This window comes from Microcaecilia unicolor, chromosome 10 (genome assembly GCF_901765095.1).
Source record: "Microcaecilia unicolor chromosome 10, aMicUni1.1, whole genome shotgun sequence".
Taxonomy (NCBI): Eukaryota; Metazoa; Chordata; class Amphibia; order Gymnophiona; family Siphonopidae; genus Microcaecilia; species Microcaecilia unicolor.
In genome coordinates, this window is record NC_044040.1 from 22,229,980 (window position 1) to 22,256,505 (window position 26,526).

Here is a 26,526-nt window from a genome sequence, read left to right on the forward strand (position 1 = left end):
GAGAGAGAGATTTTAGTACATGTTCCAGCCCCACCAATTCTGCCTTGGCCCTGCCCACTCTACCTCGTGGCTCCGCTCCCTACTGTACTGTTTGAGCAGTGAGGAAGTCGGTGATGTCAGTACTCCTGCACATGCTCAGTTCAAGCATTTGGAAATGGAATATAAGATGATGCCTTTTTATTGGACTAACCTAATACATTTTTTGACTAGCTTTCAGAGGCGAGGACTTCCTGCTTCAGGTCAGGTCAGGACAGTATACTGCTGTCATGGTATCCTCTCCTTACCTAAGGAAGGAAGGGTTGGTGTCTGAAAGCTTGTCAAAAATGTATTACAATTAGTCCATTATAAAGGTATCACCTTATTTTCCATTTTGTGTTGTATTTGGATTTATCAACTGTTATTATCACAGCTACTACATTACTTTTTCCTAAATTTAAAATAATTTTTTCTATCTTTAATGTCTGGTGATTTATTTTTTTTCTAATTGCATTGGTCCCAGTTACTGGTTTCTGCTTTCCTTCATTGTCTCTTAACTCTCTTGCCAGGATTTCCTGTCTATTTATCATTTTTCTTTCCTCTTTTTTTCTTTCAGTTTTTTCAATTTATTTTTCTACTTATCTGTCCAGATTTAATTCATTCTTACTATTCAGTCTTTAATTTACCTCTTTTTGCTTCATGCCTACAACCTTTCATCTTTCCCTCACCCTTGTTCTCCCCATGCCCCTTCCTTTTATTCTCCAGTCTTTCAATAACTCTATCCTCTTCCCCTTTCCATCCAGTATTTCCCCTCTTTTTCTCCTCATTCTTCCATCCAGCATCTCCCCTTTCTCTCCCCACCCCTCCTCTCAGTGTCTCCTCTCTTTCATCCACATCTTTCGAATCCAGCATCTACCCTTTCTCCCGATCCTTCCATCCAGCATCTACCCTCTCTCTCCCCATCCTTCTATACAGCATCTTTCTCTATACCCTTTTCCATTCAGTGTATATTCTCTCTCCCCATCCTTTCATCTAGCATTTCTCCTTTATCTCCCCATCCTTCCATATAGCATCTCCCCTCTTTGTCTCCCTACCTTTCCATCCAGTGTCTCCTCTCTTTCTCACCTTACCCTTCCATCTAACGTCTCCTCTTTCTCTCCCATCCTTCCATCTAGCATCTCCCCTCTTTCTCTCCCTACCCTTCCATGCAGCATCTCTTCTTTTTCTCTCCCTTCTCTTTCATCTAGCATCTCCTCTCTTCCTCTCCCTACCCTTCCATCCAGCATTTCCTCTGTTTCTCACCATACCCTTCCATCCAGCATAATCCCCTCTTTCTCTTCTCATCTTTCCACTCATCTTCTGTCTTCACTCCTCTTCCATCCAGCATCTCCCCTCTTCTTTCCATCTTTTCTCCCCCCCCCCCCCCCTTCTATTCATCATCTTCTGCCTCTTCCGGGCCGCTGCTACTTCTCCCAATGAGCAGCAGCGGTGGCAAAGCAATAAAAAGCAGGCATGGGGGTCACAGGCTTCAGGCATGCACTGTTGGCTCTTCCAGTTCCCTGCCCCGGAACAGGAAGTTGACGTCAGAGGGGGCAGGGAACCGACAGAGCCAACGGTGCATGTCTGAAGACTGCTGCACCACGCCTGATTTTTATTGTTTTGCTGCTGCTGCTCATCAAGAGAAACAGCAGCAGCGGCAGGGGGTTTGGTGAAGGCAATGGCTCAGCAAGAAAATTTCCCACCTTTGCTGAGAGTGCTGGAGATGACCTGCCAAAGCGAGAGTCTACCGCTGAAATTGGGAGACTTGGCAGGTCTACTGTGGGAGGTGAGAATGTGGCACTTTTGATCGGGGGGGGGGGGGGAAATTTTCAGTTTCAGCCAACAATGCACTGGCATTTTCTGCTAAAACCGAAACATGGATGAATTCAAATTTGCCGAAACTGAAATTCGTTCATCGTCTAATGAACGGGGGGGGGGGGGGGGGGGGGGGGGGGGCGCGGATGAGTAGCTGTTCTATGGTGGGAAAGATTACGTTGTTGCTGTTGCTGCTGTCAGTGGCGCAGCTAGGTGGGGCGCCAGGGGAGCGGCCGCTCCCCCAAACGGAGTTCTGCTGGCGCCGGCGCCTAATTTTTTTCGTTGTGTGGCACTGAAAATGTGCGCTGGTGCCGGCAGAAGTCTGCTCTCGCTCCCCCTGTGCCGTCAACCTGGCCGAACCTGGCTACGCTTCTGGTTGCTGTACCTTTTCTATGGTGGGGCAGTGTCTGCGAAGGGAGCCTGTCCTGTTGCTCTACCTGTTCAATGATGGGAAAAATAACATAACAATATAACTTATATTCCGCCTGTACCTCATGGTTCAAGGTGGATCGCAATCAAAGAAGCTGGTCATATCCAAGAATCTACATAAAAATGACTCTTAACCTAAGTATTAGATTAACAAATTTCTGAAACAAATACGTTTTTATAGTTTTTCGGAATTTTAAGTAGTGCTGTTGCTGTCATTGTTGTGCCTGTTCCATGGTGGGGCAGTGCCTGTGCAGGAAGCCTGTCCTGCTGCTCTGTCTGGTCTATGGTGGGCGAGCACAAAAGGGAAAATATAACTCTGCTGCTACCTGAGCAGTAGCTGTTTTGATGGGCTGCTTGCTTAAGGGACACTTGCCTTGTTGCTGCCTTTTCTGGCCCTGTTCTGTGATGGGGTTTGTCCTTCATGCTGGAGAAATCTCTGAACTATTAGGACAAGATATATTCTTAGTACCCAAACATCTCAGACCTGATGGTGGACTCCATGGCAAGAAGTCTGTTCTAGAAATATCATAGGTTTGAGGGTTCATTATGGACTATCTGCCATGCTATATTATTATTATTATTAATAGCATTTGTATAGCGCTACCAGACGAACACAGCGCTGAACACCTGACACAGAGAGACAATCCCTGCTCAACAGAGCTTACAATCTAAAAAATACAGACAGACAAGACAATTACGGGTGAGGGAAGTACTGGTTGAGAAGGAACAAGGGGAGGGCAATTGAGCAGAGGCTAGGAGCCAAAAGCAGTGGTGAAAAGGTGGGTTTTCAGCATAGATTTGAAAACAGGTAGAGGTGGAGCTAGACGTATAGGTCCAGGAAGTCCATGCCAGGCATAAGGTGCCGCGAGGGAAAAAGAACGAAGCCTGGAGTTAGCAGTGGAGGAGAAGGGGGACGACAAGAGAGATTTGTCCAGTGAGCAGAGTTCACGGGGAGGAATGTAGGGAGAGATGAGAGTGGAGAGGTAATGGGGGGCAGCAGAATGGATACATTTAAAGGTCAGTATGAGAAGTTTGAACTGTATGCGGAAGCGGACAGGGAGCCAGTGAAGTGACTTGAGGAGTGGGCTAGTGTAGGTATAACGATTTTGGTGGAAAATAAGTCGTGCTGCAGAATTTTGGACAGACTGGAGAGGAGAGAGATGGTTGAGTGGAAGACCAGTGAGAAGTAAATTGCAATAGTCCAAGCGAGAGGTGACAAGGGTTTGGATAAGGGTTCTGGTAGCGCGTTCAGAAAGGAAGGGGCGAATTTTGCTAATGTTGGCTATAAATATAAGAAGTGGCCATACAGGGTCAGATCAAAGGTCCATGTAGCCCAGTATCCTGCTTCCAGCAGTGGCCAACCCAGGTCAGAAGTACCTGGTAGGATTCGCAAAAGTAGCAAGATTCCATATTACTTATCCCCAGGTCTACCTATATCTTGGAAAATGGAACACTGGTAGCCCTCAGGTTACAGCATTAAGGTTTCTTCACTACAGCTGGTGTGAGATTTCATTTGATCCTATATTACCTCTCTGTTCCAAGCATGCTATGCTACTTGTATGTTACCATGTATGTAGGTTTACCGTTATCTGTTCCACGTATGCATTACCAATTGTAATTCTGTTACCCGGAAATGGCAACTGCCATTATGGCAAATGTAAGCCACATTGAGCCTGCAAATTGGTGGGAAAATGTGGGATATAAATGCTACAAATAATAATAATAATAATAATAATAATATGAAGAGGGTCTTGTGATTAAAGCCTCTCAGTGTTCATGGTCTGCTTTCCTTCCGTGTAACCCCAGGGTCAATGTGTCTTCGTTCAGCACCTGACTGCTCCATTCTGTCTATACCCTTCTGTGTCTCCTGCAGGGTGTAACTACGCTGGAAAGGAGTACCCCAATGGAGCTGACTTTCCACACCCCACAGACAGGTGCAAACAGTGTCACTGTATCGTAAGTATTCTCGTGACAAGGTGCCCGGCTGCCATGGCAAAAGGCATCCTGGTGTCCAAGCCCCTAGGTTGTGAGGGCTCTGAAAGCAAAGCAGGCAGCAGTAACGTTGATGTGCTCATCAGACACAGATTAGTCTATATTTGTGAACAAAAAATGATCATATCACTACTGACAATCATTTTTAAAATGCTATCAAGTGTGTACAGTACTGGTCAGAGACATACAAGAGAGAGTCCCTGCTGTACACACCTTACATCTAGTCATGACAAACAAGAGACTGTAGGGCAGTGTGTCACAGAGGAGTGGTTGAGATGTAAAAGCAGTACAGATTTTACTGCTAGCAGAAAGGCATGGCACCCCGACATAATAGACCATAGAAAAAAAAACCCCAACAAAACAGACTAAAACCAAAACAGACCATGACAAAAAAAAAAAAAAATTATACAAAAAAACCCCACAACAAAACAGATTTGTGATTCTCACTAGATACCAAGTGTGGATAGTGAAGTCAAGCTGTAGGCAGGTGCCAGGACTTTCAAGTGACAAGCCGTGGACTTTCTCAGTAATTTATGGCAGTGGCGTAGGAAGGGGGGGGGGCGGTGGGGCGGTCCGCCCTGGGTGCACGCGCTGGGGGGGGGGGGGTGTCGGCTCGCTGGTTCCCTGCTCTTTCTGCCCCGGAACAGGTCACTTCCTGTTCCGGGGCAGAGAAAGCAGGGAAGCAGCAGAGCTGATGCAGCTCCCAGTGACGTGCACTGGGGGCGGATCGGTCTTCCCGCCTGCCCCCCGCTGAAAGGTAGGGTGCGTTTCGGGGGGGGAGCGCTCCGGAGGGGGGGGCGCCTTGCCCTGCACCCGGGGGGAGGGGGGGTGCGCAGCGGCAACCCGTCCCGGGTGTCAGGCACCCTCGCTACGGCACTGATTTAAGGCTCCTCCACTTCTTTGTACCCTTCAAATTCGTAGCATTCAAAAATAAATCTATTTCATCAGGCCCTTTTGTCGGGAGTCTATTTTGTCAGGGACATTTATGTCAGGAACTTTTTTTTGTTTGGAGCTTTTTTGTCTGGTTTCTTTTGACCGGGTGCCGAAAGGCATAATGTGTAAACATTCTGCAGTTTTCTGTGATATTGATGAATCTCCTGTTAAAAAAACTGAGTAGTGGTCCGCAGACATTCCCAAGCCACTGCTGCTACTTTGGATGTGTCAGAGCAAGGCGTGGTCATCTTCATTACCTGTCTAGTGCTGGGTTATAGAGCTCTAAGCGGAAACCAGGTCCTTTGCATGTGACCACGTTTTGGTGCCCTGCCAGGCTGGACAGAGGAGGCAGTATGGACAGAAAATCCCACACCCACAAAATAGGGTTGTGTGCCATGACGTCTGGCCCTCTCCCTTCTGTCATAGTGAGATAGAACTATGACCAACCAGTGCAGAAGCTCTAAGGGTTAATATCACTGGGTGGACCAGCAGAAACCACCAGTCGTTAGAGATATGAATGAGGTAAATATTAACAAAAAGGGCGATCTTACAAAATGGCACCCAATGTTGTTCGTTTAGCAAAATTCTGTAATGGTACCTTGGCTCCAAGATTCTGTTAGCTCAAGGTCGGTATTGGTGTGCCCATGTGTAGGTGGGCCCTCATAGGCCATGTCAAGTGATGGATGTAGTTTGTAGTATTCTAGAAATGACTTGCCTACCTGGGAAAGATGCCCATGGGCCCACCCATGATCTACCCTTGCAGTTATTTATTTATTTATCAGCAGGCTTAACATTGCCATTCCCACAGTTACAGAAGCCATAGACCAGGCCTAAGTGCAGGTATGTAAATTCGTTAGGGACACATGTAAGAGTATTCAGTAAGTTAGGCACATAAATGGCTGCCTCATTCCTGTTGCGCCCGTGGGTACATCCCCCTTGCATTTCTGTGCTATGCCCTGTACGCATGCCGTTGGAGAATAGCACTTGGGTGCACTGTTCCCTCTAAGCTGAGCGGGAGTCCTCCACCTGCAGTCCTGCCAGTGGGTGGCGCTGTTACACTATCACACTTTCAATAGTGAGGGACAGGCAAGTGCTGCAGGACTCCAGGGAACTTGCATGTCTCTAGCTGTTGAAAACATAATATTGAAACAGCCACCCCCTTACTGGCACCAGTGCAATTGGAGGACTCCCAGTCAGCTTAGAGGGAACAGTGCTTGGGTGCCTGCTGCCACTTTCACAGGTAAGAGTACACCTAGGCAGGGCCGCCGAGAGACTGAGCCGGGCCTGGGGCAAGGCTGCCCCCAGCCACCAGCCCCCCCCCCCCCCCCCAAGGATCACTGTGTCTCGCCCTCGCAGAAATAGGAAGTTACATCAGAGGAGGGTGGGACACAGTGAGGGAAGGCCCGCCCGAGGCGATCTGCCGCTTCTCACACAGAAGGCGCTCCGCTGCCGATTTCTAGATTTTTTTTTGTTTTTTAAATGAAGACGGTCGGATGGCAGACAGATGGGAGCTGAGGGTAGGTAGGTGGAGATTGGGGGCTGCAGCGCCAGCGGCCTGGGAACAGGAGTGGGCGAGAGACCCTGGCGCTGGGCCCTCCTTGGAGTCCTGTGCCTGGGGAATTTTGCCCCCCCTGCCCCCCCTCTCGGCGGCCCTGCACCTAGGTGTGTAAGCGCAGTGCTAGTAGAGTGTACATTACACAGGGAAGGGGTGCATAAACTCGGCCACCGAGAACATAGAATTACTGCCTTTCACATGTCCAATCAAACTGCCCAGTTTCTTAAGTTACCAGGCTTTAAAATGACCTTGGGGTATGTGCAGTGCTCTTAGCATTAGTCGAGCATGAAGAAGGGGGTCCCGGCTGATGGGTCCCAGTCGGTCATACACTGTGCGTGAGGCTCTCTACTCAGATATCCTGCCAGAAAAATGCTCCATATCTTTGTCTTGTTCTAGAATGGTAACGTCCAGTGCCTGGCCAAGCGCTGTCCTCCTCTGCTCTGCAGTGAACCCTTCCTGCTGCCGGTAAACTGCTGCCCACAGTGCCCAGGTACAAACTATGCAGTCTGTCAAAGAGCTGAATGAGTGCTTCTGACAGTGCAGTGCATGTGTAAGGGAAGCTTCTACTGCTGCTGCCTGCACTGTGCCTGCTCTGTAAAGGGACAGTGTCTGTGAGCGAAGCTTGGACTGCTGCTGTTGCCTGTGCTGTACCTACTCTGTGGTGGGGTTCCATCTTTGAAGGAAGTTTCTCCTTCTGTTGCCTCTGCTGTAGCTGCTCTGTGGTGGGTCTCTGTGTGTGAAGGAAGTTTCTGCTGCTGTTGCCTGTGCTGTACCTGCTCTGTGGTGAGGCTCTGTGTGTGATGGAAGCTTCTATTGCTGTTCCTGTGCTGTACCTGCTCTGTGGTGGGTCTCTGTGTGTGAGGGAAGTTTCTGCTGCTGCTGCTGCCTGTGCTGTACCTGCTCTGTGGTGAGGCTCTGTGTGTGATGGAAGCTTCTATTGCTGTTCCTGTGCTGTACGTGCTCTGTGGTGGGTCTCTGTGTGTGAGGGAAGTTTCCGCTGCTGTTGCCTGTGCTGTACCTGCTCTGTGGTGAGGCTCTGTGTGTGATGGAAGCTTCCATTGCTGTTCCTGTGCTGTACCTGCTCTGTGGTGAGGCTCTGTGTGTGATGGAAGCTTCTATTGCTGTTCCTGTGCTGTACCTGCTCTGTGGTGGGTCTCTGTGTGTGAAGGAAGTTTCTGCTGCTGTTGCCTGTGCTGTACCTGCTCTGTGGTGAGGCTCTGTGTGTGATGGAAGCTTCCATTGCTGTTCCTGTGCTGTACCTGCTCTGTGGTGGGTCTCTGTGTGTGAAGGAAGTTTCTGCTGCTGTTGCCTGTGCTGTGCCCATTCTTTAGGCATATATGATAATGCAGTGCCCTGTCCCTGGTAGTTTTTTTGTATTTCTTTATTTAAAACATTACTATTTCAAGTTTAGGTGATCGCTTTTATTTATTTATGTGGCAAACATTTATTACCAGCCAATCCATGGGTTTGGTAAACACAAACCAACAATAATATCAAAGTAAAAGCAAATGTAACTATTATCCGCAGAACCTTTAAAAAGCTTCAGCAAATAACAGCGTCTTTAACTTTTTACAAAAGGTTAACAGGCTCATTTCATCTCTTAAATCCTGAGGCAATGTTTAACTTGAAATGCATTTGGAACTTGTATGAACTGATCCAGCACACAGCAGATCCTGGAGCTTTCAGCTGCTGGCTTAGCGCATCACTGCCTCAGTGGACCCAGCCGGGCAGCGAGAACTGATGTAGGCAGGAATTAAACAAGAACTAGCCAGTGAATGTAAATTAATGAGCATTAGAAATAAAAAGGTGGGAATATGAGCCTGGCTCATGTTCCCACCATTTTATTTCTATTTTGCGCTTCGTGGCATCTATTGAGTTCTCCACGCACGCGGATTCTCTTTAGAATTAATCAGCATTTTATTTATTTATTTATTGCATTTGTATCCCACATTTTCCCACCTTTTTGCGGGCTCAGTGTGGCTTACAATATGATATGAATAATGGAAATACAATTTGTTACAACTTGGTTATGGATTACATTGTGCAGAGTTATGCGAGACAATCGAAGTATCGTTGAGGAATATAACAATGGAACATAAACATTGAAACAGTGGAAGGAGACAATGGGAAGCTTAAAGGGCAATATTAAGGCATGAAGACATATGGTATACATATTTCTGTGAGTAGAGGTATGAGTGATGTGAGATTACGGGGGAATGAGAGTTCAGAAGTGGATGCATGATGCATTAATGAACAGTAAGTGTGGACTTTATGTGTTTTGGCTCTTTCCGTAAATTTTTTCAAAAAGATGGGTCTTCAATAATTTGCGGAAGGAAGCTTGCTTGTGGATCGTTCTTAAGTTGCGCGGCAGTGTATTCCAAAACTGAGTGCTCATTTCATTATCATTTCTGCCACAGATGACCCTTAATGTAGAGGAGAATCAAAGAAAATCCTCTGGAATTAGACAGGTAGCCCTGGGGTGCCCTCCTGAGCATGCTCAAAGGGTAGTTAAAGTGAATAGGGAGGCTGGATCTCTACACTCCTGACGTATGGGGCCACGAAGGCAGGGGGAAAGACTTGCTTTCAAGGCTGTGCCTCTTTGAAAGCTCCCCATCTCCCCTTCTCACTCAGCAGACCAGAGAGCAGTGGAACAGGAATGTAGGATGTGGTGGCAGGTTTAGAGAGCTGTTGGTTAACTTATTGTATATGGCTTATTGCTAACCCTCTTTTCTTGTGTGTGTGTGTGTGTGTGTGCTTTGTTCCCCCTTATCACGATTGTGTTGGCAGAGGTGTGGCAAAGAAGGGTCATGGTGGACGTGCTTTCATGCAGGTCTTTTGGAGGGAGGTGGAGCATGATGGGGCATCTCAGTTGGCTCTGTATGAAAGAAGAATGGAGTCTGGGGTGTAAGTTAGTTGTACAATGTATGCAGGCAGCCTGTTTCATGATAGCTATCTATTGGAAGTCTGTTCCACCCCGTCAGATCGGAAAGCGCAGGTCAGAAAGATTGTGTTGACTGAGAAATTGATATTTTGTCTTCTTTCTGGTGAGTTGCTTTCTAATCTACTCAGGTTTTGTGCAAATGCTGTGTATAGTTATGAGTGGATTGTGCTGATTTTGTATTTCTTTGTTTCATTTGTACATGTAGCTCTTGGTCCTGACCTTGCTTGGTCAGCCACATGGATATGGAACTGAATGTCGGCTGAAACCGTATAATTTCTGGGTGCTGTCGAAGGCCCAGATATTTAATGCCGAATGTCCAGGTCTAAATTAGCCAGCAGTGGGCAGCATTTAAAGAAATACTGACTGTCGCTGGCTGAGTAGCGACCTGTAAATTAATTAATGATTTTACCTGGCGAATCATACCCTATATTTGTATGGATGCTTTGTCTGAGTCTGTGTGTTCTCTCTCCTCAGCTCCTCCAGCAGGATGTCTCTACTCTGGAGGGTCTTATGGACATATGCAGCGCTTCTATGACCCCTCCGACAAATGCCGTGACTGCATCTGCAACAATGGGACCGTTACCTGCCAGCGGAAGCCCTGCGCCCCCGTGCAATGCAGCCACCCATTGCAGCAGGGCTGCTGTCGATCCTGTGATGGTAATGGTTTACTCCCTGCTCAAGAAAGGATAGTAGTTGATACCCAGAGGGTCCACAGCCAAGGGCACCCTTACAGCCTCCAAGCTCAGGAGCAGCAGTAAATGCTTAGAGGCTCAAGTCCAAGAGCAGGATCCTTGCCTAAGAGCAGCAGCATACGGTCAGAGGAAAGTACAGAAAGAGACAACACAGACAGAAATCGTTCATGGTCATTGGAGCCGACTCTGTGGGTGCTGTGGGTGCTTGAGCACCCCCAATATTGAGAAAATTCCTTGTATGTGTCCAGGGAGGGGTCATTTCCATTGGGCTTAGCACCCCCAATAATTTTGAAAAGTTGGCTCCTATGTTCATGGTGAAGCCCCGAGCTACATGTCAGACCTCATAGACCTGCCAACTAGGAACACAAACAGATCAGCACGTACATTCCCGAATCTCCACTACCCCAGCTGTAAAGGTCTTAAATATAAATCCACATATGCATCCAACTTCTCCTACATAGGCACGCCACTATGGAACGCTCTACCGAAGACCATAAAAACAATGCACGACCTAACAATCTTCAGAAAACGACTGAAAACTGACCTATTCAAGGCGGCATACCACAACGCTCCACCCTAACCACAGACTTTTCATGAACTAGACAAACCGTACCCCGACACTCGACAGATAACCTAATAACTACTAATGAAAATCACGCAATACACACTACCACTGTATTTCTCATGTCAGAAATGAACTTTCTATAGTTGATCATCCAACTGATGTTATAATTTACTCTATCACTCAGGAGCCTCTATGCAATACCATATTCATAGGCGCCCCGTATAAGAGGCTTGGGGAGGCTAAGCCTCCCCAGCCCAATCGTCGACTTCCGCTTGTGGTGCAGCCCACCCTCCCGCCCCGCGCATTTTCATCTTTTATTTCCGTGGCAGCAACGTCAATGAAGAAAAAGACTACAGGCTCGCCGCCAGCTTCTCCCTTCTCTCTGCACACAGTGTCCCGCTCTCGCGGAAACAGGAAATGCATCACCGCAGAAGGCGGGACACTGTGTGCAGAGAGAAGGGAGAAGCTGGCGGCAAGCCTGTAGTCTTTTCCTTCATTGACGTCGCTGCCACGGAGCGTATGGAGGTAAGCTCCGCCCCCTTTAGCCTCCCCAAACAGTTGGGCTACCGACCGTCTATGACCATATTGTACTGTACTCTACCACCTATGCACCTTAATGCAATACCATTTGTAATTCTGTACCCGGAAATGGCGGTCGCCATTACGGCATAATGTAAGCCACATTGAGCCTGCAAATTGGTGGGAAAATGTGGGCTACAAATGCTACAAATAAATAAAATAAAAGAAAAGGATGATGGAAGGACAGAGAGAGACAGAGGCATCATGCACCCCATCTAGTCTGCCCTTCTCACCAACTTCTCAGCTCTAAAATCCTTGCCTCTCCCTGAGAGATCCTAGGTGCTTGTTACTTGCTTTCTTGAATTTATATACCATCCTTGTCTGTGCTGCTATGGAGAGGCCGTTCCACACATCCACCGCCCATTCAGCAAAGAAGTATTTCCTTAGACTACCCCCTTTAACTCTCACCTTAGGACTTTCATTGCAGAGCCTTCTTTCTTTTGAAATAGGCCCATCTGTTGTACAGTAGGGTTTTTTTTTTAATCAGAAGCCACCTAGTTTCAGGCAGTACATCCTGGCATTTTAGCCAGTTAACATGCATAAATAACCTCTTATGAAAGTACACATGTATTTTCATTGTGGGTGTGCACAGGGGTGGGGTTTGGGCAGAGCATGGGAGGGGTCTGCATTTATGTGTGGAAGTTATGCACTAACATTTCCACCAGCCTTGAGTCGGTGCACGTGCTGGGGCCTACATGTGTGCACATTCTTTCACACGCACTTGACTTTATAAAAGAGGCATGTGAAGACAGACATTATTAAAGTGATACCTCGGTTTTCGTTGATAATCCGTCCGAAAACAATCGGCGAAATCCGAAACCGACAAAAACCGAGGCAATTATTTCCATATGAATCAACACTGGAAAGCAATGGAATTGTTTGGCTAGACGTGCGGGGGTGATGCTCACACAACGAGAAACAACGCCACACTGAGCAGGAGAACACGTGGGTCGCCCTATGTTTTTGCAAAATTAGCAGCGAGGTCACGTGGGCACGGCACGCCAACGAAATCCGAGGCAACTGATGAAATCCGAGACAAATTTTTTGCGGAAAAAAATCGACGAAAACTGAGGTATTACTGTATTAATTTAGATATTGTTCACACCTTTTTCAGTAGTAGCTCAAGGTGAGTTACATTCAGGTACACTGGATATTTCTCTGACCCAGGAGGGCTCACCATCTAAGTTTGTACCTGAGGCAATGCAGGGTTAAGTGATTTGCCCCAAATCACAAGGAGCAGCGGTGGGATTTGAACTGGTCACCTCTGGATGTCAAGACCAGTGCTCTAACCACTAGGCCACTCCTCCACTAGATATGAGCTAGTTGCTACTTTATAGAATTAGTCTCTATTTCCCTGGCACTATTTAAATGTTTACCATATATCTCAGTGGCTGCCCTACCATTAGGCCAACTGAGGCGGGGGCCTCAGTCGGCAGTCTCCAAGAATGGCACTCTTCCCTTCCTTCCTCAACTCTATTCTCCACCTTATTTTTTTCTTTTCCAAAAGATTTCAGTGGCAGCGATTCCCATATATTTCCCTGCCGCTGACACCGGCCTCTTCTCCCTACTGCAGCCTGGCTCTGTCTCTTGGTGGCCCCTCTCACTTCCCTTGATAACCCATACTGCTGTGGATGATTCCTTGTTATGAGGATATCCTTTCTCATGGCTGTATGGTTTGTTTTTCCAGGATGTCTGTTGGGTGGCAAGGAGATGGCCAATGGAGAGCAGTTTCCGGACCCCTCGGATGCCTGTGCACACTGCGTGTGCTGGGAAGGCAGTGTGTCCTGTGAACGCAGATCCTGTCCCGTGTTGGAGTGTCCCTTCCCTGTCAGAGGCCACTGTTGCAAGGCTTGTGAAGGTGGGGTACTATGGGAGAATGGACAGAATAGGGTTTGAATGACATCTGAAATAACTCACTAGCTACAACAGAACTGATAGGGGCTCGATATCAAAAGCTATCAGATGATGACTACACAAGTGCTTTTGTTTGAAAATCTGTTATTTTACAAATAGGTAAATTTTGTCCATGAAAGTCAATGTCCAGGAACCAAAAGAAAGAGCAAGATGTACCAATTTGTCTCTAAATGGACAGCAACATAGTGGAGAAATAAAACGTTCAGACCAGAAGGGTAGACAAAAGCATTTTTATTTTTTATTTATGAACTGGAATGTGTTAGGTTTGGGAAATGTACATAGCAGATGTCTTTGTATTATGTTCATTAGAAAAGGAAATGCATTTCCATTTTTATTTCTCCAGTGTTAACAGTACATGCTGTTGAACTTCTAGGGGTTCCCAGTTCAATTTTTGTCTGTGTATTTTTATTTCTAATTTGTGATCCCTTGTTCTGTATTTGGTGAAGGTATGTTGATGGGATAGTGCTGGCAGGTGGGGAGATCAGGGGGGAGGCAGAGAGGAGAGAGGATCTGGGGGCCCCATCCTTTATTTTCTGACCTCGGCCCTAGCATGTCTAACACCGGCCCTGACCCTTGCTGTAGCTGGTGGAGATCGCCAGCTGAGGTCCTCCTCCAAAGACGGCCAGAACTTTTTTCTACCGAGCTCTGCAGTTGGCAACAGCAACTAAGCATGTGTGAGGTGCTGGCATCGGTGTCTCATGGATGTTTCTGCTGTCTGCCAAGCTTGGTAAAAGGAAGTTCTGGCCGCTTTTGGAGGAAGTCTTCATCTGACAGACCTTGGGGATCTTCATTAGCTAAAATATTTCTATTTTGAGTTGGGATGTGCCGGGGAAGGGGTGGAGAGCGAGGGGAGGGTGGAGGCTGACGGAAAAGTTGGTACCCACCCAGTTTGAGCTCAAGCCAACCCAAAATTGGCTGCCTGGCTACGCCACCTCTTTGCACAGTTTCCATTTTGGTCTCAAGTAGAGAGGTGTGGTAACCTTGTTAGTCCACTCTTAAAGGTTATCAATAGAAATCAAACAAAATAAAACATGGAAAAGAAAATAAGATGATCCTGTTAGACTATCAATGAAATGAAATGCTTTGATGTACCCATGCATACCTCCTACCCACCCCCACCCTGCTAGACTGTCAATGAAATGCGTTGATGTTTCACTTATATATACTATCAGCTACCACATTTGCTTATTTCCGATCTGATGAAGAAGGGCAACCTTCGAAAGCTAATCAAGAAATGTATTAAGTTATGTCCAATAAAAAAGGTATCATCTTATTTTCTTTTCCATGTTTTATTTTGTTTGATTTCTATTGATAACATTTTGGTCTCACATACCGAGTTAAGCCTTTGATTGCTATTTATGATATTGTACCACGGCAACATTAAGTACTTTTGGGACATTGTAAGAGTTGATTGCACACCCACTCTGGAACAGGTGTAAATATAGTCAACACAAAGAGAGGCAGGTATGATCCACATGGATCCACATGGATGACAGAAGATGTGGTAGAGCATTGTTTTATTAAAATAGCTCAAAGCTGATCAGTGAGGAAGAGTCCGTGGCTGTTGCCAGCACGTTCTGCTCTTAGGGGAACTATGATTTCAGAACCCTACTACTACTAATCATTTCTGTAGCGCTACTAGACATACGCAGCGCTGTACACGTTATATGCAGGTACTTACTCTGTTCCTAGAGGGCTCGCAATCTAAGTTTTGGTACCTGAGACAATAGAGGGTTAAGTGACTTGCCCAGAGTCACAAGGAGCTGCGGTGGGAATTGAACCCAGTTCCCCAGGATCAAGGTCCGCTACACGAACCACTAGGCTACTCCTCCACCAGCAACATTCCCTGTAGAGGCCTGTCCTTGCAGATCAGCAACGTGGCCGCGCAGGCTTCTGTTTCTGTGAGTCTGACGTCCTGCACATATGTGCAGGACGTCAGACTCACAGAAACAGAAGCCTGCGCGGCCGCGTTGCTGATCTGCAAGGGCAGGCTTCTATATGGAATGTTGCTAGTGGAATATCAACATTCCATGTAGAATCTCAAATAGTAGCAACAGAATCTCCAATAGTAGCAACATTCCATGTAGAATCTCTAGGGAAATGGGACTTGACATGCCGCCTTTCTGTAGTTTTTGCAACCTACATTCGAAGTGGTTTACATATTATATACAGGTACTTATTTGTACCTGGGGCAATGGAGGGTTAAGTGACTTGCCCAGAGTCACAAGGAGCTGCAGTGGGAATTGAACCCAGTTCCCCAGGATCAAGGTCCGCTACACTAACCGCTAGGCTACTCCTCCACTCCACCCCTTTAGTTGCTGCCTCTGAAGCAGACAAATCGTGGCCACACTGGGCTATTTTAATAGAAGCCTGGTTTACCACATCTTCTGTGATCCATTTTCTTGCGTCACTTGCAGGTGTAAATATACACATGCATTTCTACCAGGTTATCTGTTTTGCAGTGTGGCCAACTTCACCATTGAGAACATGTGCTTTTTGAACGTACACGAAGAATCACTTCCGAACATACTCTGGTATATGTGTATATGGCTTTAAATTATGTACAGCCCGCTTTCTGTTTGTAAAACCAGGTCTGACACATAGAAAGCCTTTCAAAAATTATCCTCCGTGTGTCGCAACATGTGGCACTGACAGGCAGATGATCAAAAGCCCCGCGCTGTTCCAAACAACGCTCTAAAATAGCGCTGGAACGGCGCGGGGCGCTATTAGACCTATGATCAGAGATAATGCATGCAAATTATCTCTGATGATGGGGTAGAACTGCGGGAGAATTGTGCCTGAGCACACGCTCAGCACAATCCTCCCGCACTTGTTTGACAGGTCTGGACTGGAGACCAATGAAAAGAGAAGGACGCCCATCTTTAAATGGGAAGATGGACGTCCTCAACTGCCCTGTTGCAGGGACGGCCAAATTTCAAGGGGGTGTCGGAGGTATAGCGACGGGGCAGTTGAGGACGTCCAAAATTGGATGTTTCTGCAATGGGCAGTTAAGGACGTCCAAAATTGGATGTTTCTATGAGAAAGAATGCTTTCTCATAGAAGCATCCAATTTTGGACGTCCTTAACTGCCCATTGCTGAAACGTCCAAAATTTGGACGCCCTCAACTGCCTTCGCTGGCAGGTTTGCTGTAGGGGGGAATGGGGACAGGGCTCACCATTCCTCCCCAATGATCTGCAAACCCTAACGCCAGCTCGGAGCTGGCGTAGGGTTTGTCGCGACCAGCGACCCAATCTTTGGCGTGCTGGACACTGATCATTGGGGATGAATGCATTAAGCGCTGATTAGCATGCATTTGCATGCTACTTGCGCTAAGAGCTCTCGAGCGCGTTGTTTCACGCGCTCGAGGGCTCTGATCATGGGGCAGTAGCAAACACCGGCGGTAGTATGACGCTGACAACCTCTAGCACCAGCGTTTGCTTTTGATCATCTGCACGTGAGCTAGGAGACTGCATATGAATGCCCAAGAGGAATGGTGTGATGCTGGAATTCCGTCACTGACAGCAGTCTCTCTTCCAGGCTGTGAGTACCTCGGTGAGGAATACCTAAACAACCAGGAGTTCTTGGACGCACAGAACCCATGCAGCCGTTGTGTGTGTGCAAATGGCTTTGTCACCTGCAAGCAGAAGCCCTGCTACAAACCGAGGTGCAGCCACCCCATCACCCTTCCCGGCAAGTGTTGTCCTGTCTGTGAGGGTAAGCAAACACCGAGGCCAGCCTTTCATATGGGGATTGGTATTGTGTGGATTCCTGAGGGGGAGGGGCTGGTTTCTTACTGACATAGAGAGGAACCCGGGTTCTATGTGCCCTAGTACCTCAGTCTTACAGTAAGAGGGCTGGGTTCCATACAAATCTCTGGCTCCTCAGCCTTGCAAAAGGAGGGCTGGGTTCCATACAAATCTCTGGCTCCTCAGCCTTGCAAAAGGAGGGCTGGGTTCCATACATATCTCTGGCTTCTCAGATTTGCAGAAGGAGGACTGGGTTCCATACACATATCTCTGGCTTCTCAGATTTGTAGATGGAGGGCTGGGTTCCATACACAACTCTGGCTTCTCAAACTCACAGATGGGAGAATGGGTTCCATTCACCCCTCAGATTCCTATTCCTCATACTTGGAGTTTTCAGTAGTTCTGATAACCAGGAGGGAGACTATTTCTGCAGGCTGAGTTTGCCAGGAAAGGTACAAGCCAAGCTTTGGAAACCTTTCACTCACCCTGACTCCCCCCATCCCTAGGAATGCCCCTTTTCCTTATGCGTGAAAGTGTACACAGTAAGGTTGAGCATTTTTCAATAGCCTATTTTATATGGATAACATAATTACCCGCTAAAACTTTATTGGAGAAAAATTACCCTTGTAGTGACATCTAATGGCCACTTGCAGTACTGAAGTAGCTCAAATATCACTTTAACTTCTCTCCGTTTCTTTCCCTCTCTGCCACAGGAGCCCTTATAATGTATAGCATCCCACAGATCTTGCTTTCCTCTGTAGAGCTCACTTCACCCCTGTTGCCCTGGTATTTTTCGGGATCTTGCCAGGTACTTGTGACCTGGATTGGCCACTGTTGGAAACAGGATGCTGGGCTTTATGGACCTTTGGTCTGTCCCAGTGTGGCAACACTTATGTACTTAGGATTCTGAATGGAATCTTGCTACCCTTTAGTGTTCTAAATGGAATGTTGCTATACACTTTGAAATTCTGCATGGAATCTTGTTATTCTTTAGAATTCTAGAATCTTGCTACTCTTTGGGGTTCTACATGGAATGTTACTATTGTTTGGGTTTCTGCCAGGTACTTGTGACCTGGATTGGCCACTGTTGGAAACAGGATGCTGGACTTGATGGACCTTTGGTCTGTCCCAGTGTGGCAACACTTATGCACTTATGTGCTCTAACCCATTGAGGTTCTTGAATACAAGCATTTGCTGAGCTGCAATAGTTTGTGAGCTGAGATGGTGGGGAGGGAGCACTGGTTTCTCTGGATGTAGACTGTTTTTGGATTTAATACCCTACGAGGAAACATATGTGTGTTGGGGGACTGAGGAGGTGACCGTAGCTCGATGGGGGCCAAAGTGTGCAATCTCTTATACTGATCCCCTTCCCCCAATGTGGGCTTACACTCCTGGTCTCACTCCAGTTATTTCTTGGGGTCAGGATATGGGGCAGGAGGCAGAGCATAGGGCAGGGGCGGACTGAGAGTGGTCTGGGCTTCTGGGCACTGAGGGTTGTCTGGGCCCCCTGCCAGACTTCTGTCTGACACCCCCCCCATCGCCGCTTCCTTTGCTGCCCCAGTCCTACCTGAAGGGCCCTGGTGGTCTTGTGGTCTCTGCTGGGGGGGGGGGGGGGCATGGTCTTTCCTGCCCGCTGCGCTTCCGTTATTCCCCCATCTTCCGGCACCACCGTGTTTTCAAAATGGCAGGTGAGACTTCCCGCGGTAGTCTTTTGGGTCTCGACAGTCTCAGCCACCATTTTTAAAGTACGATGGTGCTGGGCAGGAAAGAACATTTCCCCCCCCCCCCCCACAGAAGCCACTAAATCATGTTGAGAATTGAGGGGTCCCGAGCCCCCCAAGAAGGCTAGAGTGACCTCAATCTGATGTAGCAAAAGCATTTGTACTTACAGCCTTTCATCATTAAGTGAAGCCCACAAATCATCATTTGGAATGAGGAGTTTATTTACAAATCAGACTTTAATCAGATACATTCATCAGACCAATTCTGGATTCAGCTGACCGGAGCTCTGCGTCCTAGATGAGTTGGGGAGAACCTCCTACTTTCTATCTGATGACCTCCCCTTATATAGTATCTGGTCCTAATACAAGTCTATGGAGAGGGATTTTTTTCTCTAATATTGCTTAATCTATGAGTCATGCCCTCCGGCCAGGTGCTCTTCCGTTTTAGTATTGCAACTTGTTGTGCAACTTCCCTTTTTGTAAACACTTCCTTAGATACGGACATCCAAACATCAAAACATGAACATCTCCCTAGATACGGACATCCAAACATCAAAACATGAACAAAACAACTTTTTTATGAAGATATCTAAATTTGGATATATTAGGTTCATATCATCTTGTAATCTGAGTGCCATCTTATAAAGACAGACTCCGTGTTATGAACCAAACTTCTTATCATTTCTGTCTTTAATTTCTGCATCATGTGTGTTACACTCAATTTGGAAGTTGCACCAGGTTTCATTAGGACTCACCAAGAGTCCAAGCTCTCTGCTATAAGGCCATTAGCTGGCTATCAGGCCTAATCAGTGCTCTTCAGCTGGTTAAAGCTATGTAGCTTGGCCCACCACTATTCCAGTGGATAGGTCTTAAGCTAGAACACATATTAACTTGCAGGAAAAGCACGTCCTTGCGCAGCCAGTCATAGATTTTTAAACCTAGCTGGTATTTTTACAGCCTGAGTCCTAAAATCAGGCCTTCCACCCTTCCGGTGGGCATCCAGTGAGGGCCTCTTGCTGTAGTATAATTATACATTCCCCACTTGTCACCCCCTCTGAGGAGGGGTGACACAAAGCTCGTCAAGCTCGTCATCATCCATTCCAGAAGGTGGCAAGCTATCAAACGAGAGGGGGAGTTTTGGTCTTACAAATTGCTAGAAGGTATGGTGCAAGATAGGAAACTTCATTTTCAGGTGATATATTAATTGGGCATATGGAATTCCCTTTAGATTACCCAATCCCTTGGGACAAATTCATGAGTTCATCTACAAAATCCCATGAAGTATAGGTATGCGGGTAATAGCAATTTCAGGTGGATCGCACTAATAAACACTTTCAGGTCTTTCTATGGCTTCTATTATATCTGTTGCATAGTGCATGGGGAGATAATCTAATGTATCTATTTCAGTGGTCCTCGGAAGGAATGGTGGATTTGATTAAGCATTGTTATGGTGGCTCAACAAATATATGGTTAGCACTCAGATTGCAGGCTGTTTTAGGTTGTCGGTATTCAGAATCCTTAAACAGGTCGGAATTCCAGGACCTTACTATTACTCATCATTAGCATCCAATCATGAGCACTAAAAAGTGGATAGCAAGTATGAGGTTGCCTAATACAGCAAAAATGGTGAATCCTAGGAAATTTATATTAACAAAGGTCATACATGGATCTTGACATATGCATAATGACCTGGAAGTATGGGAAGCATTTTATATATCCGTTACCCCACTTGGAGCTTAGTCAAACCTACAGAAAGACATGCAGCTTAAGTAAGCCTACACCAAAGTTAAACAATTGCATAAATGGTTGATACTAACAGGGTTTACACCTACATTATGATATCATAACCAGTATTAGGGTTTGATGTTACCCTTGTATCTGAGCAATATCAACTTCAATTTAAATTACATAAGCAGAAATAACGGGGAAACTCTTAGAAAAACAATTAGAACAATACAGGAAATATTAGGAAAATAAAAATAAAACCTTTTCATTATATAGACAGGATTACTGCTAAACTGAAAATAAAACAAAATATGAGTCTATAATGTCCATAAACAGCAACTGTAAATCTCAAATTAAGTATCAGTTCTGAATTCTCTTTCATCGATCATGGTTGAGGCAGTGGAAGTGCAGAAGAATCTGGACGGAGATCTGGAAGATCTAACAGGGCTGGATTTTCAGGCTGGCCTGCTGAAGGAAGTGGCCGGTCTTGAGATGGTTAGGCTGGTAACATCTGGTTCTGCGGCTGAGTAAACCCGTATATCTTTCACATGGACCCAAGACTTGTGGTCCAGTAGTTTGCAAGGTGTAAAGATCATTACCACAACCTTGGGGGATCTAACATCATTTGGGCCTGGATAGATCTTGAAGTACTTGTGGTGTACAAACTTGGATCTTTCCATGTCTTTATTCTAGGCATGCAGCATCATAAACAGTTCATCAAGAGTTAGAGGCTGGCAAAGGAATAAGCAAAATGACTGTATGCCTGAATGATAACCGATTTACATAAATAGCAATAGTATATATGAAAGTATATCTCCTGATTGGTAGGGGTCAACTGCAGCCCTCTTAATACTAGGAATTGGGATTTGCATAATATATCCCCACTTCTGGCTTGCATAATGTGCAAGACAGATTGGTAATTATTACAAAGAGATGATCAAATAACAATAGGTAAGTATATGGAACAAAAGAAAAGGGAACAAAAAAAACAATAAAAATTAAAATTAAGAGATGATGTTGATGGTTCAAGTTATTGATGTATGGAGGGCAATGCGTTGCAATCTATCGCCAATAGGTATGGAATCTTCACCTGCGATGACTAACATTCACCAAGGGTTGGGCCCTCAGCTGCAGGAGGCCAGCAGGACTTACGAGTTAGATGATTCAGAAAGAAGGGTAGATTAGCAAATAGTCATAGTCAAAGTTAAAGACTAATGTGCAGAAATTTAAAACTCATAAATAGTCCAGGTGATGGAAGTATATTCTGGAATCACGGTCGCTGTCTGTTGTAATAGAGAGCTCATACGTAAAGTGACATGTAGGTTCTGGAAAAGATGAGCCTGCAAAAATATTTAATACAGCAGAATATTTAAGAGCATAACCAAGAAGGTCTAAATTAATGACATCATCTGGACAAAAGAAATTTCTCATTAGAGGAGGTGGCGCTTCTTTTTCATGCCAGAGGTCAGTTGTAGCAGAAGTATCAAACTGGAATAGAGGCGGTAGATCAGGAATTGGATTAGCAGTCTTCACTCAACCTACAGGACTTAATAAATAGAGATGAGATACAAGTAATGCCTAGTAGTTAAATCTTAGTACAGGATCATTAGAAAGAAAAGTCAAAGAATGCATTGTTAGTTCCTTGGGGCACCAGTAGGTGGAGCATAGTCTCAATATATAAAATCACAAGTTACAAGTAGAAAACAATTTTTTTTTCCTCTGTAGATTAGATGTTGCTGGCACAGGAAGTCAGCAGAGTCTGAGGAAACATTGTGGTCAGAGTCTGCTCCAGGAAAATACAGCCTTTAATATGATATTTAGAGAGATAGAGAAAAGCCAATATCAGAAATGTAAAAACTATATATTTCTATGAGGGCTCCTCACGTGACCTTTACAAGGTTTAAATAGGTCAAATGAGAAGGACAATAACCTACAGTCCTCTGTAATAGCTCAGAGCCAATTTGGAAAATGAAAATTATATTAAATTTTAAACTGATCCTTTCTATGCTTTCACAATTTGGGCCCTAAATTATGACAGCATATCAAGATTCACATTCAGAGGGATAGCTAAAAATAAGCTTACATATTCCCAGGAATCAATTCACAATTTAGAGTATATTTTAAATTACAGAGGATAAGCAGACAATTGGCCAATAGGATATGTTCATATAGACCAGTATGATAAATGGAACAGCTTGTAAACCTACATTCTAAATTGAATTCTAAACAAAGAGTAGCAAGGATAACACAGAATCATAGAAAAATCCATCTGGTTATTAAAAATCTGAAACACGTAATGAATTCCTGTATCATATACTGAGTCCAAAGCATTTGTAAAGATGAACGCTAGAGAAAATAAGAACTACAAGGGTTAATCTCTGTCATTCAGTCTTAAGGAAATCACGAAATAACGGTGCTTCCTGTGTCTAATTTGAGTTTACTGCTCACTGCAAGCAGTGGATATTATGGTGACTGAAAATAGGTCTATACATCAGACAAAAACTGTAAGTTTAAGTTATCGTATTTATATCCTAAAATTATAAATCTCTAAGAGGCAGGGAAGGAAGTCCGAAAGTAGCAGACAAGACGTGAAAAGAAAAATTAAAACAGTTAATTCATTCTTACGGAACACATCCCCAATAGAGAGCCAGGTAGTGAATATCAGCACTAGTTATTTTAAAAAACGTCACAAATAAACAGTGTTTTAGATGGCATATAATATAGAACCTTTTATAGTAAATATCTGGAATAATTATGCAATTTTCAAAGAACACATACACGGACACACACCTATAAAATTAAAACTAAAAAAAAGTGCTTGCATTTCTAGTGAAAGCAATTTACCAGAAATCAAAATCAATCGGGTATTTAACATCATGTCACAAATCAAACAAACATTGCTTAAATGAAATAATATACAATCCTGGGAAAAAAACACTCCTTTGAGATTTACTACCACTGCAGTTGATAGGCAATCTCGCAGAGTAACCTTAAAGCACAAATTTAAAACTAAAGAAATGATTCCTTAATAACTAGCTGGTTTAATATATGCCATTTATCACAGGACACAGAGCAACACATAGACATAGAATTAAAACAGTAACCTAATCCTGATAAGTAGAAAACTTAAAGTTCAGAAGAGGAAGCAAGATATTTCGAAATATAGTTTAAAACCAATCATCGGAAATGTGCACGGTTAAGGAATTGTTTAGGGTTTCAAAATAACAAAAAAAAATGAAAATAAATATTCCAGTAGCCAATCACAAGTCACAGCACACAAACAGAAAAGGAAAACCACACTCGTACACAGACACAGTTGTTGTCCCACATACAGAGGTGTCCCTGTGTATTGAGGACAAAATCTTAATCCTAAATTTGGTAAAATAAAACATTTAAATTAGAGCTAATCCAATAGGCCATGAAAGTTTACAACGGCAAGCTTAATAGTAACACATACAATAAATGAAAATATACTCACGATTCATGCAATGTACTCTCCAGCGCAGAAAATCAATTGAGAAAGAGAACAGTTGGCGGGATCACTATGCCCTTCCGAGCTCTCGGTGGCATAGGGAGGTCAACCGCAAAATAGAAAAGTTTGTTTCGGACGGAAAGTCCTTACCAGAGATCTGAATAGATGTCAGATCACCAGTATCTGGTGTTGTGTGCGGAGAGGAAGATATGATATAATGGGTAGTGAACAACATCACCCAATATGTATAATAACGGGACCTAGTGAGCAAGTGGTCTACAAATAAACTTCAGACCTGTAATTTGCTAGTACAAGGTCAGTGGTTCAAAAGGCAGCTTCAGAGATAACAGGGAGACCTAGAAATGATAATGTGCTAACAGTTTACAAAAACATGCAATGATTATCCTGATAGTAGAACATGCAGAGACATAACACAATCATACTCACGCATCTGCTAATGTACTCCAACATAGGGACCCAAAATAAAAATTACTAATTAGCGGAAAGCTCAACGCTTTGACCGCTAGTGACATAAAAAGGGAGAGAGACAAAAACAGTAAACAGGGATGTACCCAAAGAGTGGGTGAATAAGTGAATAAATACCTAGTGTCAGCTATTATATATTTATACTACTCTACCCCTAATTAATGAAAACTACTCCCCAGAGTGTGCTTCTAAAAGCATGAAGAAACCGGGTTTCCCAGCCTGCCAAGAACTATCCCGAATACATGGCCATGAGCTCCAGCCCATGATAGAGCCCCCAAAAAGGGACATTGCAAACACTCCCAAAAAGGACTCAAAAAACCAGCGAATAAGGTGTCAGGAATCGAAGAGCAGCGGTCCAATGGGTTTCCGCTGACTATTGAACTTCTCGTGTACGATTGAACTTCTCGTGTGCGACTAATCACCCCAAAGGACCTGTAGTTTGAGAACTTCTCGTGTACAACAACCCACTCAAATTTTTGTGGTTAGGGAACATCTCGTATACGAATAACCAAACTACAACATTGGAAAGTTAGGAAACTTCTCGTGTAAAAGCTAACCATCCAAAAATATTGAATGCCCTCGTCAACTAGTCCAAACTCGCAACGAAAAGCCTCAGACGTCTCTATATTGCTCCCACGCTCATCTGTACTAGGTAACTCATATACGGGCAATAATGCCGAATCCGCAGGCCACTCCGAAAATGGAATGGAAGTCTGCTCCTACTAATTGAGATGCCGTCATCCATCGAAGGATCACCTTCGATGGGTGTAAGCCCCAGGCATCGGTATCAAACCCAATAGTTATAGCGTGACACTGGTATATAAGAAAACAATAAAAGTATAGTATGTCCCAGGGAAAAGCCCCTGAAAATTACTATAGAAGTGGTAGAAAAATAGAGAGAAAAACGAAATATTCCAAAGCAAAACAAAACAAATGTAAGCTCTTCGGGGAAGGCACAGTCATAAAAAGAGCCTTTAGTTGGAACACCTTAGTCAGGACAAAAAATGTGAAAAATTCCACGTTCATCATTCACTAGACAATATATTTTCCACTCAACAAACCAGGAGAAGGAAACTCAAAAGCATTAGAGCGGAACAGTAACAATAAGAAAGCCTGCAATACAAGGGCAAACAGTACAAATAAATTCATTCATACCTGTAGTAAAAGAAGAAAACTAATTAGGAAAGATAAGTGTACATATTATATGATAAAAACTGGGCCTACCTAATTTGTAATGTAAGGCAAAAATAAGCTGTAAGGGTAGGTTGGGAGCTGTATATGGAAACAAAATATAGACTTTAAACAAGACATGAAACTACTACATACTATAATAAGAATAACAGGGGAGAACCATATATGTAATTGGAACACCGATTTCAACAAAAGGCAAGAAAATGTATATTAACAAAGACATTATAACATGTGTAGTCCGGAGCTATACCCCTAGAATAAATGAAATAAAGGCAAATACATATTAAATGCTTTTGGGGCGGGTACCGGATAGGTTGGAAGTAGCATCTAAACAGGAAAATATAAGAGAAGCATATAATTCAATAAATTGTGAAACAGGACACTAGAATCGTGGTGCAAATATGACAAGTTAATACCCATAAATATGACAAATTAATACTCATACATTCAGAAAAGGAACATAATAAACAAAATAAACCCCAATGCGATGGCAGGAAGCTTTTGTGGCTAAACAGGTAAAAGGGAAAAAAAAACAAATTAAAACATGTGATTCTTACACCAAGAACTTCCAATGATACGGCATAAAACATACATACTAATCAGTGACTGAAATGATATGTGTAAATGATGACAAACAGAACAGCTGCAGCATTAGAAGGAAAGAGAAGGTGGGGTTATAAAGAACCAACAGGAAATAACTGAAGAAGTGAAGCAACGCTGTATTCTCATGGCACGCAGCCATCATCTTCTCAAC

General features: G+C 44.6%; 1 protein-coding gene across 1 annotated transcript in view; it reads left to right on the plus strand.

The window, feature by feature from the left end:
• KCP (kielin cysteine rich BMP regulator) overlaps nucleotides 1–26,526 on the plus strand; it is a 198,599-nt gene that overhangs the window by 107,828 nt on the left and 64,245 nt on the right. Inside the window, exons 25-29 of the mRNA XM_030216418.1 lie at nucleotides 4,133–4,215; nucleotides 7,136–7,229; nucleotides 10,155–10,337; nucleotides 13,204–13,374; nucleotides 16,969–17,145. Of these exons, the coding sequence (XP_030072278.1) occupies nucleotides 4,133–4,215; nucleotides 7,136–7,229; nucleotides 10,155–10,337; nucleotides 13,204–13,374; nucleotides 16,969–17,145 (708 nt within the window). The remainder of the gene's footprint in view (nucleotides 1–4,132; nucleotides 4,216–7,135; nucleotides 7,230–10,154; nucleotides 10,338–13,203; nucleotides 13,375–16,968; nucleotides 17,146–26,526) is intronic.